General features: G+C 42.6%; 1 protein-coding gene across 7 annotated transcripts in view; it reads right to left on the reverse strand.

The window, feature by feature from the left end:
* The window catches only part of HSF2BP (heat shock transcription factor 2 binding protein), an 82,475-nt gene that overhangs the window by 47,633 nt on the left and 17,531 nt on the right, over positions 1–17,311 (reverse strand). For 5 of the 7 annotated variants that reach the window (XM_033418416.2, XM_033418415.2, XM_004264602.4 and 2 more), the window contains exons 4-5: positions 11,163–11,312; positions 9,381–9,513 (exon numbers count right to left, since the gene is read on the reverse strand). In XM_033418416.2, the coding sequence (XP_033274307.1) occupies positions 9,381–9,513; positions 11,163–11,312 (283 nt within the window). Of the gene's footprint in view, positions 1–9,380; positions 9,514–11,162; positions 11,313–11,529; positions 12,805–17,311 lie in introns of those variants that run through there. The other 2 variants (XM_033418419.2, XM_033418418.2) reach the window with 2 other exon arrangements.

The raw sequence follows: 17,311 nt of genomic DNA on the forward strand, positions 1-17,311 counted from the left end.
GTTTGCTAATAACTATCGAGAATGGAAGATTAATTTTATCACTGATTTGTTCTGCTTTGATTAACGGTAACCTAATGGCAGAATATAAAATTTCATCTATGCTACCAGAACAACTTTATGAAATCAGATCCTGGACATTCCTATTTATTTTTGTTTATCTGAGCTGAGGAGGATCAAAAGAGATATATTAAAGTTTCCTAAACCTAACAGATTTTTTTTCCCATTTCTGCTTGTCCTTCCAGCACTTTTTGCCTCTTTCCTTGCATTGGTGCTATTTGGTATATAATTTCATGACAGCTATAACTTTACTGAAGACAGGACCCTTAACTGATACAAATGTAACCTTCTGTGTTCAATGAATTTGAACCTGATGACTCTATTTTCTACCATAGGAAACACTCTAGTTTTACTAAAGAAATACTTGGGGGGAATGAAGCATTTGGCATCATAAACTCAAAGTCATTTTAAGGTAGTTTTTTGGGGAAGACATTCTTCATGTTATGACTACATACGGGAACTTCCCAGTGAAACATACATTCTAGCTACATACTTTAGTAGTTTCCAGAGACGACATCCCAGCAAACCACGGCTCTTGTCTGCAGACCTTGGGTTGTTCCTGTCCTAAGACTCCAGTGTGACCAGCAGAATGCAGCGCAGCTGCTGCATGACTTTCAAGGCAAGATAGAAAGAGCCTGGCAGCTTCCACCTCCGTCTCTCGCCACTTGCTCTAGGAGCCCTGGGTCGCTAGGAAAGAAATCTGACTCTCCTGAGGCTGCCGTGATGCAGACTACAGAAAAAGCACACAGTTGGAGAAGCCTGGGACTACACTAGGATAGGAAGATGTCCCACTAGCCCCCAGCTGTTCCATCCCTCAGCAATTTGAGTCACCCCAGCTGAGGCCCCAGACAGCAGAGGAGCAGCAAATCCTCGCTGCCAAGCCCTGAGAAAGTTGCAGGTTCCGGAGCAAAATAAATGACTACCGTTGTTTAAAGACAAAGGTTGGGGGCAGTTTGTTACCTAGCAACAGATAACAGGAACATCACTAATATATCACTGAAGAAAAAAAGTACCCTGTATCAGAGCAGGAAACAACACCCAACAGAACACAACAAATGTACTGGTAACTGAAGTCCCCTATCATGTATCCAGTATTATAATAGCAAATGCCAATGCTGCATTCCAAGCAAACTATGAAGTAAAATAAACGTGAATAAATTCCTGCTCAGATAGCTCCAGTATTTGTCAGTCTGTCTGGGATGCTGATGAGTCAACCATAGGACTACAAAGGATTGCTGGTTTAATTTTCTGTTAAAATGTACTTTTTTTTCCCTAGGTTCATTTTTCTTTAAAGTTTATAAATATTTCTAGAAGTTACCATAGTAATTATATAATTTAAGGAATGAAACTAGTGTGAATTATGTATGCTGATAAAAAATATAAAGAGCTGAGGCAGATTATGTCTGATAGTTTTGCTTTAGGTTGTAACAATTCTGTCTTATTTTCGACAATAGAAATAATAATAAGGTACTGGCATAATGACAGTCATACAGATCAACGGTAGAACTGAGAGACCAGAAATAGACACTCAAATTTATGATCAACTGAGTTTCAAGAAGGGGATCAGGACAATTGAATGGAGAAAGGATAAAAAAGTAATCTTTTTAACAAATGGTGCTAGGACAACTGAATATTCACATGCAAAGAAATAAAAACTGGACCCCTACCTCACACCATACATAAAAATTAACTCAAAATAGATCAAAGACCTAAATGTATAAGCTAAAATTATAAAACTCGTAGAAGAAAACACAGGAGTAAATCTTCATGTCTTTGAATTAGACAATGGTTTCTTAGATATGACAACAAAAACACAAGCAACTAAAGAAAAAAACACACTGGATATCATCAAAAATTAAAATTTTTTGCTTAAAAAGACACTATCAAGAAAGTGAAAAGACAACTACAGAATGAGAAAAGTTTTATATGCCTGATAAGGGACTGGTATCTAGAATATACAAAGAACTCTTATAACTCAATAATAAAAAGACAAATGACAATTTTTTTAACATCTTTATTGGAGTATAACTGCTTTACAATGGTGTGTTAGTTTCTGCTGTATAACAAAGTGAATCAGTTATACATATACATATGTCCCCATATCTCCTCCCTCTTGCGTCTCCCTCCCTCCCACCCTCCCTAGCCCACCCCTCCAGGCGGTCACAGAGCACTGAGCTGATCTCCCTGTGCTATGCGGCTGCTTCCCACTAGCTATCTATTTTACATTTGGTAGTGTATATATGTCCATGCCACTCTCTCACTTTGTCACAGCTTACTCTTCCCCCTCCCCGTGTCCTCAAGTCCATGCTCTAGTAGATCTGTGTCTTTACTCCCGTCTTGCCCCTAGGTTCTTCATGACCATTTTTTTTTTTTTTTAGATTCCATATATATGTGTTAGCATACAGTATTTGTCTTTCTCTTTCTGACTTACTTCACTCTGTATGACAGACTCTAGGTCCATCCACCTCACTACAAATAACTCAATTTCGTTTCTTTTTATGGCTGAGTAATATTCCACTGTATATATGTGCCACATCTTCTTTATCCATTCATCTGTCAATGGACACTTAGGTTGCTTCCATGTCCTGGCTATTGTAAATAGAGCTGCAATGAACACTTTGGTACATGACTGTTTTTGAATTATGGTTTTCTCAGGGGATATGCCCAGTAGTGGGATTGCTGGGTCATATGGTAGTTCTGTTTTTAGTTTTTTAAGGAACCTCCATACTGTTCTCCATAGTGGCTGTATCAGACAATTTTTTTTCTTTTTATTTGGTTGCACTGGGTCTTATTTGCAGCTCGCAGGCTCATTAGTTGCGGCTCACCAGCTCCTTAGTTGCAGCACGCGGGCTCCTTAGTTATGGCATGTGAACTCTTAGTTGCAGCATGCATGTGGGATCTAGTTCCCTGACCAGGAATTGAACCCAGGCCCCCTGCATTGGGAGCGGGGAGTCTTACCCACTGCACCACCAGCGAAGTCCCTCAAATGACTTAATTTTGAAATGGGCAAAGGACTTGAATAGACATTTCTCCAAAGAAGATACACAAATGGCCAATGAATACATGAAAAGATGCTCAATATCATTAGCCATCAGGGATATGCAAATCAAAACCATGACAAAGTACTACTTCATACCCACTAGGGATGGCTATAACCAAAAAACAACTTTAAAGTGTTGGCAAGTATGTGGAGAAGCCTCATGCACTGCTGGTGAGAATGTAAAATGGTGCAGCCACTGTCACAAAATGGTCTGACAGTTCCTCAGATGCTAAAAGCCATATCATACGACCCAGCAATTCCACTCCCAGCTGTATAGCCAAGAGCAATGAAAACATATATCTACACAAAAACTTTCACACAAATTTTCACAGCATCATTATTTATAATAACCAAAAAGTAGAAACAACCCAAATGTCCATCGATTGATGAATGGATAAATGTGGTATAGCCAAACAATGGAATATTATTCAGCCATAGAAAGGAATGAAGTACTGGTACATGCTACGACATGGACACCTTGAAAACACTATGCTAAATGAAAGAAGCCAGTCACAAAGGACCCCATATTATATGGTCCCAGTATATGAAATGTCCAGCACAGGCGAATCCATAGAGACAAAAAGTAGATTGGCTGCCTAAAGCTAGAAGAATGGCAGGATTGGGGAATGATGGCTGAGGTGAGCGGAGCTTCTCTTCGGGTGATGAAAATGTTTAAACATTGACTGTGGAGACGGATGCACAATTATATGAACGTACTAAAGCCATCAAATTACATACTTTAAGTTGGCAAACTGTATGGTATATTTTTATCTCAATAAAGCTGTTAAAAAGTAAATATAGTAATAATAACAGTGGGGATATGGCTGTCATGTTCAGTGGATTACTCAGTCTCTACTGCTCATCCTGGACCTGTTCTCTATAAACTGCTCTTCTGAAGCACTCACACTACATCACGTTTTTTGAAAGAAACATAAGAAAGTTTCCTCTATGAATACTGTGACTGACTTACTGTTTGGTTTTTGTTTCTTTGCATTTGCTGTGGTACTTTCTTATCAAGTCAATGATTTGGCTGTCAGGGTGGGGGAGTGGGCCAAAGGCCATGGGTAACCTCAGTCTGGAAACCGCCTCTGTACACTATGTATGGAAACCCCCTTAGAGCTGGAGGGAATGCCCAGGCCCGCTGGGAAGTGGCTCCCAGAAGCCAGTTTCTCTCCCACTTACGTGACCTGGCTTCTGTGGTGAGAAGTCAGGCTAGAGAGAAACACCCTGTAACCTGAGGGCCAGCTGAGAGGGGTGAGTCTACTGTCCTTCCCTGTTTGCTGCTGTCAGTCTGCAGTGTCAACATGACTCCCGGGAAGTGTTCCCATACCTCTTATAACCTCCTTGCGCTTTCACCTGCCAAACCTGCCTCACCAGGCTGGATAAGTTTCCACCATGGAGTGAGCATGCTCTGACTGTTAGGACACCCAGTCACAGAAAAAATCAAGGGCAAGGCCTATGGTGACAAAGTGCCACTGCCAGCCAAAGGCTATCACCTGTTGGCCCACTATGAAGGAAACAGCTCCAAGCAGAACCCCCAACTTTCCTACGGCTCATCTACAAGCATAATTCCTGTTCTTTCCATTTGTTCACATTCTTTCCCTTAACATGCAACTGCACTCTCAGGAAAGAAAGACTCCCAGCATCTTTTGCTTCTCCCAACCTGTAACTGTGACTCTGAGACCATTATCAGAAAGATACTCCTCCCTTCTCTGGGACACAGCCCCTGCAAAGTTTAATGGACAGATGTTTATTTTGTAAATGGAACAGATAAAGAAAAGGCACTACAGAAGGATAATTTTTAGAAGTCCCAGAAAATTCTCCTATACACAAATTAGAGCCGATCTGAATATTATTTGCCCATATACTATGTAAGATTCAAGAAATAACCAAAGAATTAACTATAGTCCCAGAATCCTGGTTCTATGGACAGAGTTAAACAACTGGGGCAAAAGCCAAAAGACTCCAGATGATTCTTCTCATCTTTACCTCATCTTCTCTAGAGCTAAAGCCACGGAAGGCCATAGGCCACCAATGACCAGCTTAATAGAAAAAGGACTAGTAATTCCTTGTACCAGCCCCACAATCGCTTAATGCTACCTGCTTAAAAAAAACTCTAATGGTTGAGGATGTGGATTTGTCCAACATCCGTGAACAATTCCTCTTCTCCGTCCTGCCTGGAGCCGCTTCTCTACAGGAACAGATTAATGCTCAGGTCTCTTTAGTGTCACATTCTATAAAATTGGCCGATTTACTTGCCTTCACCTAGAAAAATCAACAATTCACCCTGAAAGTCATGTCCCCAGGGATTCACTGAAGTTCTATCCTGCTTCTTTCAAGTCTTAATCCCAGATCTTAAGGATACAGTGGAGTTCTTTGTGGGGTCCTTCTGATCCAACACATACATAACCTCCTCTTACATTCCGTTAGTCTGGAAAACTCTAAGGCTGACTGTGTTTATCTCCTCACTGAGGTTGCTAAGAAGGGAGATGAGCTTCCAAAGAAACACTCCAATTCCCCAAAACAACAGCTCATTATCTAGGCCATACTCTGGCAACTGAAGGAAGGGCATTATCTAAGGAAAGATTACACAGTAACCCAAATTATCCAAGACAAACCACTGACAGACGATGAAGAGAATTTCTGTGATTAACTGGATATGGTAGATGACAGATACCAAATTCTCCTGAATTGGCAAGACCAGTTATACGACTAGACTAAATCAAACATGCCAGAAGCATGCCCAGGGGACAGAGAAGCCAAAACAGCCTTCAGCAATCTCAAAATCTCTCTCAACAATTGCCTCTAACATCCAGGAGTATCATAAACCTTTCTGTCTCTGTACATGATGGGTTAAGGCGGTGCTCTAGGGCAGTGGTCTCCAAGTGGCAAGGGAGGATGATTTTGCCCCCAGGACACAACTGGCAACATCTGGAGACATTCTCAGTTGTCACAACTGGGGGTTGCTTCTGGCCTCTAACGGGTAGATTCTAGGGATGTTTCTGAACTCCTACAATGCACAGAACACTCCCCATAACGCAGAATTCTACTGCCGAGGCTGAGAAGCTCTGCTCTAGGGACATTAACTCAATGACACGGCACACACCAAAGACCCACTGCCGCTCAGAGCCTGTCACCTGATCCAGGAGGCAAGGCTCACAGCCCCCTTTTCTCAAAGCAGCCGCACAAGTCCAGGGCTGGGGCAGACCTTAGTCATCATCTGGGGTCTAAGACTCTTTTCTCAGAAGATGAAGCTGAGGGTCACAGAGTCAAGAACACAGGGCTGGCCAGTGGTAGAAGCAGAACTGGACACTGGGCCTCAATCCCGCCCACCCTCCGCACTGCTCCCCTGAGGTGGAGGAGCCAGGAGCAGTGCTGCTTGCTGACCCAGGGCGCTCTGCTGTCAACTCTGTGGGACTGTTACGTCCACAAAAGATAAGCTGGATCCAGTCCTGCCATAAATTATCAACAATCAAGAAGTAATCTGGGGGAGCTCCCTGGCGGTCCCGTGGTTAGGACTCGGTGCTTTCACTGCCAGGGTCTGGGTTCCATCCTGGTCGGGGAACTAAGATCCTGCAAGCCACGCAGTGTGGCAAAAAAGAAAAAAAAAAAAAAAGGTAATTTTGATTCTGTAATCATTACCTAACATTGTCTGAATGAAGAAACCCAGAATTAAGAGGCAACGAGTGCAATTATGACTTTCAAATAGTCAAAAAGTAGTTCGAAAAATAAGTTTTCCACTTGCAAGCTAAGCAAGTCAATCTTCACAGGGCTGTGATAATAATTTGCCATCTTCTTTTAAGTTCTATATCTGTCCACTTATAAAAGTTGTTGGAGGGACTTCCCTGGTGGCACAGTGGCTAAGAATCCGCCTGCCAACGCAGGGGACAGGGGTTCGAGCCCTGGTCTGGGAAGATCCCACATGCCGTGGACCAACTAAGCCCGTGCGCCACAACTACTGAGCCTGCACTCTAGAGCCTGCGAGCCACAACTACTGAGCCTGTGTGCCACAACTACTGAAGCCTGTGTGCCTACAGCCCGAGCCCTGCAACAAGAGAAGCCACCACAATGAGAAGCCCGCGCACCACAACGAAGAGCGGACCCCACTCGCCGCAACTAGAGAAAGCCTGCACGTAGCAATGAAGACCCAACAACAAAGACCCAATGCAGCCATAAATAAATAAATAAATAAATAAATATTTTACAAAGGAGTTGTTGGAAACAATCGCATCCCCATGTCAAACAGGACCTTGGTTTACAATGTGTTACCACTTCACCATAGCTCAGTAACATTCACAACAATGTGTAAGGTAGTCAGAGCAGGTATTACTGTTCCACTTCGCAGATAAGGAAAATAAAGTCCAGAGAATTTACATCCTGGGAAGTGGACTAGCTGGGCCTGAAAATCCAGACACTTTATACTATTTTAATCTATTATTAAGAACAGTGACTATGGATGAGTAAGAAATTTCATAATTTCCATGTTTAAACAAATCCTTGACATCCAGTTTTTGCTTAGGATACAGTAAACTGAAAAGAGCTACACCTCCATTCTTTAAAAGGGGCAGTTTAGATAATTCAAAAACTCACAACTTATCTCGAACACATCAGAGTTGAGGCTGAAGGTCAACCAACCGATATGAAAAATAAGAAAAGGCAGGTGCTGCAAGGAGAGCTGTGAGGCAAGCACTTGCTCACCTGCGGCAGGCGCTGGAGGCCAGATAAGCCAGCCAGAAAACTCAGCTAAGAGGTGTAGCAAATTGCCAGGCGAGCGGCTGCCTGGGCTGCTGGCGGGCAGAGGGGTTGGCTACAAAAGGAAGGGGAGGGCAGATGGGGAGATGAGGCGGAGGTAGTGGAACTGTTCCAGGTCTTCACTGTGGTGGTGACATGACTGCATGCACTCGTCAAAACTCACAGGACTGCAAAAAGGTGAGAAAAAAACTGTGATGGGTGAGTTTACCATAGGTAAACTTAAAAGAAGAATCGTTGTTTTAGAAGGCAGAGGATCTATCTGACGGCTAACCGAGGTGTCTGCTGTACTGCCTACTCCCCGTGGGACAGAGTCTTGGTATCTGACACGCATGAGGCCCCAACGCCTCTGCAGAGCAGCACGAACATAGTACGTAATCATCCCGTACGATTCACCAGCGCGTAAGGGGAATGTGGACACGCCCACGACCAGGCAGGGAAAAACAAAGCCAGGTTGAGCTTGTCTGCTGGGCAACAGGCTGGCAATTCAAGCAGCTCAAACTCACAACTCAGCAGAATGAAAAGTCACATACATCATAGACCTTTGAGGTCACCTGCAAATAGCAGAACATCTAACCATCAAATCTGCAAATACCTTCTGCTAAAAAAGAGACCTTAAAGGAATATTGAAAGGTGGAGCAGTGCAAGCCTCCACCAGCTGAAGGCACTATGACGAAAGTGCATTCTGCAGTCCTCCAGCGGATAAAGTGCCGGGCTAAATCAGGACTGGCTGAACACCGTCCGGGTCTCAACCTCTGCCCCAGAAGAATAGCACCAGTTTCTAAGGGATTATGAAGAAATCATCTACATGAGATCTACTTCCTGAGGATTTCAGTAGATGAAGAAATGTAACATTTCCCCTCTCATTAACAGCAGAGAACAGCATAGCATACAGCAGAGATGAAAAAGCAATGTAAAAAAGTAAGTCATAGCTCTATATTTAACTATTTCATTGACTTAGAACAAAAAGCCTTAATACTCCCTAGTATATACCACCTCCTACTATTTGAAGATATTAGTGTTAATTATATAGCCATCTGGCTTTATCCTTTACAGCAGTTTTGCCACAGAATTCAATCTAACTATAATCTTTGGGAAAATTTTACTAAAGAGACAATTTAGGGTTTTGGAATTCTTTAGTTACAACACCAAAACAACAGCAAGAGTTTAACTTAAGCTCTGCTTAAGGCTTTTACTTTAGCTAGACATTAGTAAATGATGATGATTCCAAACAACAAGTAGCTAAACTTACAGTTTTGACTTCTGTCCACGTAGAGAACTGACCAGAACGTGCAAACTCACCCTGTGCTCCTAAGACTACTCGTTGCTACTCACCGATACCTATCAGAATCACCTGGAGTAATGTTCCACAACATACACCTGGTCCCTACCCCCAATTTACCAAGTCAGATTCTCCAGGGCAGGAGCCTATTTGAAATGTTCCTGAGAGGTGTTTATGCACACACACCCCGACTGTGATCACTGCTCTGGAACTCACTTCTGAAAGTCACTACGTTTGAAGAGAATTACTCACTTGTTACGATTCCAGCCAAAGCAAAAACAAACTGATTTTCATCAGAATCCAGCTCCTTGACATCCCCATCCAGTGACTTCACAAAACTCTCCATTGTTTGACCAGTGATGTTGAAAAACTTCAAAGCTTTACCCTGAAAGTTCAGAAATGGAAATGTCACACCCTTTCACAAATACCAGTAGGAAAACACTTTCAAAGTGCAGGACACAGAGGAAAGACTCTGGTTTTAATTACAGAAGCAATATTTTTAAATCTATTCCCTCATTAAAACTTCCCAATGAAAAGATCAGAAAAAAAGAAGTTTGGGGCATGTAGAAAAATTACCCTGAAGACTGATATAGTAAAATACACGAGGGAAACAGTTCAAATTTATACAATGATAGAAGTACTGGGTTGAATTCACCCAAAAACATACTAGAAATATAGTAGAAAAATATGTTCTCTATTCTAGGCATGAAACCAGAGGTTTTCAAACCTTTGGCAGAAATTGTTTTTCAAATAAAATCTTAACTGAAACCACAACATGTAAAAGACAGCAACAGGCTCATCTGACAGTTTCAGTCTTCATTACTTGGCTCCCAGAACCTTGAAAGCACTTCCTTGGAGGGGGCAGGGTTCTAAGGAATAGTTTGAAAAGCAATGCACTTACACATGTCACAAGGGAACTGCACGGGGTGATATCAATATCCTAAGGCTGGATTGTGGGGGTGATTACACACCTCCAAAAATTAGCTAGAAAACACTGAATTGTACACTTACAAATAAATGAATTTTACAACACGTAAGTTATACCTTAAGAAAGCTCAGTAAACTTTAAAATACATTTAGTCCCTCCACTGTTTTTATTTCTGCAAATGGTGAGTAACATACCACTGGCCTCCCGCCAACCATCCGCCCCTGACGGCTGGTTTGCCATTCAGGACCACTCGATTCTCCCAGAGTCAGATAACAGTCCTCCCGGGCTCCTTCTGTCCTCTCCGCCAGGGACACCACCCTGTCACAAGTCCTGCCTCACCCACACAGCTCTCCACTTCCCATCCCCTATTCTACTGGGGGGCGGCCTTCCACCTTCCACGCAGTCTTACTGGCCAGTCTCCACACCCACAACCCCACCCTCCCTCCATCCTCACCCACTGTCAGGTTGAGCTGCCCACATTCCCCTCCTGTCCTATCACGTTTTCAATCAAAAAGCCTTGAGGAATCCCGTCCTAGCACCCACTGGACAAATCATCAACCACACTGACCCTCCACCCTGTGTCAGGTGACCCACACACCGTCCCTATGTCTCACTCCAGGTCTCTGACTGCTCTACTTCTCCCCTCCTGAGGGACCCTCTTCACTTCCTGCCACTGCTGCCTGTGCAAGTTAATCAAGGTTCATTTAAAATCTCTCTTCCTCTGTGAAGTTCCTTGATGTCTGTGTGCACTCACATGCTATTAACATATAACATTCAGGCAACTAAATATTATATTACCCCTGGAATAACACATGTAAAGGCACTTTAAACTTTGTTAAATGCATATAATGTCAAGTAATAATACTGAAGTGGAACTATCTCCACAAACACCATACAGATTCTGGGAGAGAAGGGATCTTATTTCATTCATTTTACATATCCCCCAGAGACCAGTTACAGGGGGCCCGACACAGATGGTATTCCAAAACTATCTGATGAACAAAAGAAATGGATCTAGTCTGTAGGCGCCTTAATAGCTGCACTGTGTCCTCTAAGTTGCACAAGCACTACCCAACAATGTCCAGACGGCCCGCGGGCGTGCTTACTCCTCCCAGGATGGCTCTGACCACCTCCTCACTGCTGGAGACGCCCCACAAAATGGTGCAGGCCGCTGCGCCCATTCCCGTGCAGTACTCTGCCTGCTGCAGGAGCTGCTGCTTTGCTTCATTCAGCTGCTGTCGGAGAGCCAGCTTCTCCTGAAATCGGAACAAAATAAAATCAGAAAAATGCACAGCATTCAACCTCAAAATCCCTCTATTGTGTTTCCTCTTTCAAAGGTATTTTTAAAGAAAAGAAATGCACATAGAATATAGTAAACAGTTGGTAAATGTAAACTAGCCCTTAGAGAGGCATAATGCATAAGTTTTTTAAAAACTTCAGAGGCAAAAATAACAGCCACAGAAAAGAACATACTACCGCATTAGAGTTTATAAACACTGCCAAAGACTTGAATTCATCTTCTCTGAAGTAAGATGGATGATGAGGCATTTCAGGTCCCACATGGCTGTACCCAGGACGGCACCAACTAGGACACCCGAAGAAAGTAACAAGCCAACACAGCAGTCCCCACATAGAGCAGTATTTCTAATAAAGGTGCCTGCCGCCGCCAAGCGGCTCACTCCACTATAAAAATGCCATGTGACACAGCCAAGACCAGGCAGGAAAGACAGGAGCAGAGGCAGGAGAGGAGTGAGAAGGAAGGGCCTCCCTGGCGTGCCCTGAACCAGCAAGCTAAGCACCAGCGGAACAAGAAGACGGAGGCCAGGCAAGATTTCTCAGCCTCCCACCAGCACTGGGCTTCTGAAGCCAGGGCTCTTAACAAGTGAACTGTCCCGCTGATGTCACCTCTGACCACACAAGCACTCCTAAAGGTTCACCTTCAGGTGGGTCTTGGGTGATGTGGGGCTTCCTGCCCATCCCATCTGTCAACACCAGTTTCACTATTCCTTGTTACCTGAAGTTCCCTTAAAAGATGAGAGCATTTCCTTACTTAATAATAGATAAACTCAAAAATACAAAAACCTGGTACTTCCCTGGTGGCACAGTGGTTAAGAATCTGCCTGCCAACGCAGGGGACCTGGGTTCAAGCCCTGGTCCGGGGAGATCCCACATGCCGCAGAGCAGCTAAGCCCGTGTACCACAACTACTGAGCCTGCGCTCTAGAGCCCGCCAGCCACAACTACTAAGCCCTCGTGCCACAACTACTGAGCCCGCGTGCCTAGAGCCCGTGCTCCGCAACAAGAGAAGCCACCGTAATGAGAAGCCCGCGCACCGCAACGAAGAGTAGCCCCCGCTCACCGCAACTAGAGAAAGCCTGCACGCAGCAACGAAGACCCAATGCAGCCAAAAATAAACTAATTAATTTTTTAAAAAAGAGAGATCTATCCCTCTCCTGTAACCGTGACTATGGCCTTAAAAAAAAAAAATACAAAAACCTAACTTCATTTATACCGAAGTATAATCAGCTCAATAGCCCACAAAGTTAAAGCATATGAGATGTTTTAGCTTTTTCTTCTACAGAGGTGAGTGCAGGACAATTAAAGTAGAGGGGGCTTTTCGCCTAGTGGAGAAAAGGGAGCAGCAGACCACAAATCGAACTCTGTTGACTTTGTAACTTGGCCTAGGGTGGCATTCATATCTACCTGGGGACAATGCATTTGGTAATCAGAGCTTCATACACCTTCATACATATAGTCACATTTACTTTAGGAGAAAAATGGTCACTGAGCCTATGACACATGCTAACACTGCTTTACATGATTTATTAACTCTGGGTTTCTAATATCTGGCTTCATCACAACAGTTGCCTAGATTCCTAGATTTGCGCTTCAGCCACTCAAGCCAAGGTGACATATGCAAAAACTGTATCACAGCATTTCCTTCAGAATTCTGGCTTTTCTCACAGTTGAAGCAGGCTGCATTCTGATTAGTCCGGTTACGGGGGCTCTTCTCTAAGATCAACAAGAACTGTTGAGAGTAACCGTCAGAACTGTCTTCTATGATCACATTTGGTGGTTACAGGCAGAAACGCCCTGACACAGGGCTGCACAAACAGTACAATAATATCAAGAGGAACTCAAAGAAAATAATTCCATTCACAATAACACCAAAAATGAGAATATACTTAGGAACAAATTTAAGAAAATTAGTTCAAGCCCTGTACAGTAAAAACTACGAAGCATTATTGAGAAAAAGTAAAGATCCGAATAAATGGAAGGAGTTACCATGCTCAAGGGTTGGAAGATTCAATATTGATAAGAGGGTAATTTTCCCCAAACTGATCTACAGATTCAACACAATCCCTATCAAAATTTCAGCAGGCTTATTTGCACAAAGTGATCATCTGATTCTAAAATTCATATGGAAATGCAAAAATACAAGTTTGAAAAAGAAAAGCAATGTTAGAGGACTAACACCACCTGATTTAAAAACAAAACAAAACAAAACAAATCTACAGAAATCAAACCGCTGCGGTAACGGCATAAGGATAAACACACAGATCAATGAAACACTGACACGTGTGGCAACTGAGTTTTTAAAAGCTGCCAAGGCAATTCAAGGGAAAAAGTAGTATTTTCAGCAAATGATGCTGAAACAACTGGATATTCGTACGTGAAAAAAAACCCTCAAAATGAGTCACAGACCTAAATGTAAAATTCCTAGAAGAAAACCTCTGTGACCTTGCGTTAGGCAAATGTTTATTAGATATCACAACAAAATCATACCATTAAAAAATTAAAACCATTAAAAAATTATAAATTGATGGGAATTCCCTGGTGGTCCAGTGGTTAGGACTCAGTGCCTTCACTGCCAGCATCCGGGAACTAAGATCCTGCAAGCAGCACAGTGCAGCCAAAGAAAAAAAAATTATAAATTGAACTTCATCAAAATTTAAAACTTTTACTCTTCAAAAGACACAAGTAAGAAGGTAGAAAGACAAGCCATGGACTAAAAGAAAATATTTCTATATCTAAAAAAAAGACTTGTATGAAGAATATATAAAGAACTCCTACAACTCAAAAATAAGACAAATTAAATTAAAAATAGGCAGGACTTCCCTGGTGGCGCAGTGGCTAAGAATCCGCCTGCCAATGCAGGGAAAACAGGTTTGAGCCCTGGTCTGGGAAGATCCCACATGCCACGGAGCAACTAGGCCCGTGTACCACAACTACTGAAGCCCGCACGCCTAGAGCCCGTGCTTTGCAACAAGGCACCACAATGAGTGGCCCCCGCTCGCTGCAACTAGAGAAAGCCCGCACGCAGCAACGAAGACCCAACTCAGACAAAGAAAATTTTTTTTAAAAAGGCAAAAGATTTAAATAAACATTTAACCAAAGAAAAGAATATGAATGGATAATAAACACACGAGAAAATGTTCAAGAAAATTAGTCTTGAGGAAAATGCAAATTAAAACCACAATGAGATACCATTACACCCACTAAAATGGCTAAAATCTAAAAGACCAAAAATACCATGGACAATCATAGGCGAAAAAAAAAAAGAAAAGAAAAAGAAAATAATGAGCCTCAACGTTAAGTTCACATCTTATACAAAAATTAACTCAAAACGAATCACAAACAAAATACATAAAAATATAAAACTGTTAGGAAAAAAACAGGAGAAAACCTTTGGGACCTAGGGTTAGGTGAAAAGTTCTTAGACATAACACAAAAAGTACAATCCATAAAAACAAAAATCAACAAGTTGAACTTCATCCAAATTTAAAACTTCTGCTCTGTGAAAGACCCCATGAGAAAGAAGAAAAGACAAGCCACACACTGGGAGAAAATATCTGCAAACCATATATCCAATAAAGGACTTTTATCTAGAATACATTAAGAACACTTTAAATTTAACAGTTAAAAAAAATCCAACTAGAAAATGGGCAAAAGACACAAACAGATATTGCACAGGAGAGAATATATAGACAACAAGTAAGTACATGAAAAGATGTTCAACATCATTAGCCAACAGGGAAATGCGAATCACTACAACACATCTATCAGAACAGCTAAAATAAAAAATAGTGAGAACACCATATGCTAATTAGGGTGTGGAGGAAGTGAATCGCTCATGCTTTGCTGGTGAGAATGTAAAAGGGTACAGCCACTCTGGAAAACAATTTGGTAATTTCTTACAAAACTAAACATGCACCTGACACGGAACCCGGCAATCGCACTCTAGGGCATTTATCCCAGAGTAATGAAAACATATATTCACACAAAAACCTATACACACATGTTCACAATAGCAAAAAAAAAAAAAAAAGGAAACAACCCAAATGTCCTTCAATGGGAGACTATTTAAACTGTGGTATTCCCATACCCTGGGATGCTGTGCAGCGGTCAAAAGAAGCAAACCATTAATACATGCAGCAGCGTGGAAGGATCTGAGCACAAAAAGTCGGCATCGAACGGTTGTGGGCTGAGTCAGCCCGTTCCCATGGCATTCTTGAAACGAGAGAATTAGACAGGTACCGTGCGGCAACTGCATGCATCAGTGGCTGCCAGGAGGCAGGCGTGGGGAAGCGGCTGGGCATGGGTGCACCGGGGTAGCGCGACGGGGTCTCTGTGGTGATGCAACGGTGCTGTATGTTGAGCGTGGAGGTGAGTTCATGGATCTACACGTGATAAAACTGCACAGAACTATGCTCACACACGTAAGCAAGTGCAGGCAAAACTGGTGAACTTCAAACAAGTCTAGGTAAAACTGGTGAAACCTGCACAAGCACTGTGGATGGCACCGATGTCAGTCTCCTGGTCTCCCTAAACTGTAGCTGTGAAAGCTATTTACCGCTGGAGGAAACTGGGTAAAGGGTATTGGGCTTCCCTGGACTTTCTGCAACTTTCTGTGAATCTATAATTATTTCAAAAACTGTCTTAACTAAAACACAAACTGGTTCGGGTGACAGTTGTACAACTGCATAAATCTACTAAAAATTATCAAACTAGACTTTTACAACAGATGAATTTTATGGTATACAAAATACACCTCAATAAAGCTGTATTTTAAAAAGAAACAATAATCAAACTCTGATATATTTACCTAAAGCGAATACTCATACATAACAGGGTAGCAAGCACAAAATTTTAAAGATTCCTTTAAAATCTTTGTGTAGTTCATTTCTGATTATGATAACTGAACTATCCTATCAGTTAATTTTTCTTTAAAAACTTTCCTGAAATAATATACAATGTTTGCAACAACTTCCCATTTATCATCACAAAAGCAACTCTTTCCTAACAAATTAGAAATAAAGATAATGAAAAAATAGCAGTCCATATTTAAGTTAGTTTACTGACTATGAAAGATGCTGCCCTAAGAAAACACACAGAGAGGATGAAGCCATAGGTAAGCCGGGGAAACATGGCTCCTTAGAGAGAGCGCTGTGACTCTGCCCATTGTCTGAAACAAGTCCACGCGCACGGGGAAGCAGGCCAGGCACTAAATGCTGTGGCAGCAGAGACGCTGCGGAAGGCCTCAGCTAACCCTACAGCAGCAGCACAGCCCTTCAATAGTAACTCAGACATCCTCCAACAGCTCCACTGGCGCTTTCTTCTCTTGAGTTCAAAGGCTGCTATTGCCAGGACTCTCCCGGCCCACCCCTCAGATCACAACAAGGCCCAACTAGGCCCAAATTGACCCCATTAGACTGTCACTGAGGAAACACCTCAACGGAGGGCACGAACCAAGCTTTTCTTGTCCCAGTGACGAACCTCTAGAAGGTTAGGCGCTGCTTCTCACCCAGCATCTCCTTTACAATTTTGATTCCACACTTTGTTTTCTGAGCTTTCCTTACATGCTGGATTCAGTGATGTCTGCCTTCTCCTTAATGACTTTTATCCCACCTGAAGTACTTACTAGCAATACTGTAATTTAGTATCTAGCCCTGGATTCTTTCCTAGTTCCTCGACTCTAAAATAAGCTTCCAGAGTCCAGCCTCACGATCTGTACAGACCTGGGCAGAAAAGGCCACAGGAAAGGGAACTGCCAGTTCCCTACAGCAGGAAGAGACAGGGCCTTGTCACAGCAAACTTGCAGGGGCTCCAACCTGTGTTAAATTGGCGGGACTATTAAGCAGGAGACTTAACTGGAAATAGGTAATGGTTTAACCTAAAAGATTCCCACATCTGAACTAAGGTCGAAGTGTCTGGGCAATAACATGCTGATGGTCTGACGCTACTTCACCACAGCC

Source organism: Orcinus orca, chromosome 5 (genome assembly GCF_937001465.1).
Source record: "Orcinus orca chromosome 5, mOrcOrc1.1, whole genome shotgun sequence".
NCBI classification, from domain to species: domain Eukaryota; kingdom Metazoa; phylum Chordata; class Mammalia; order Artiodactyla; family Delphinidae; genus Orcinus; species Orcinus orca.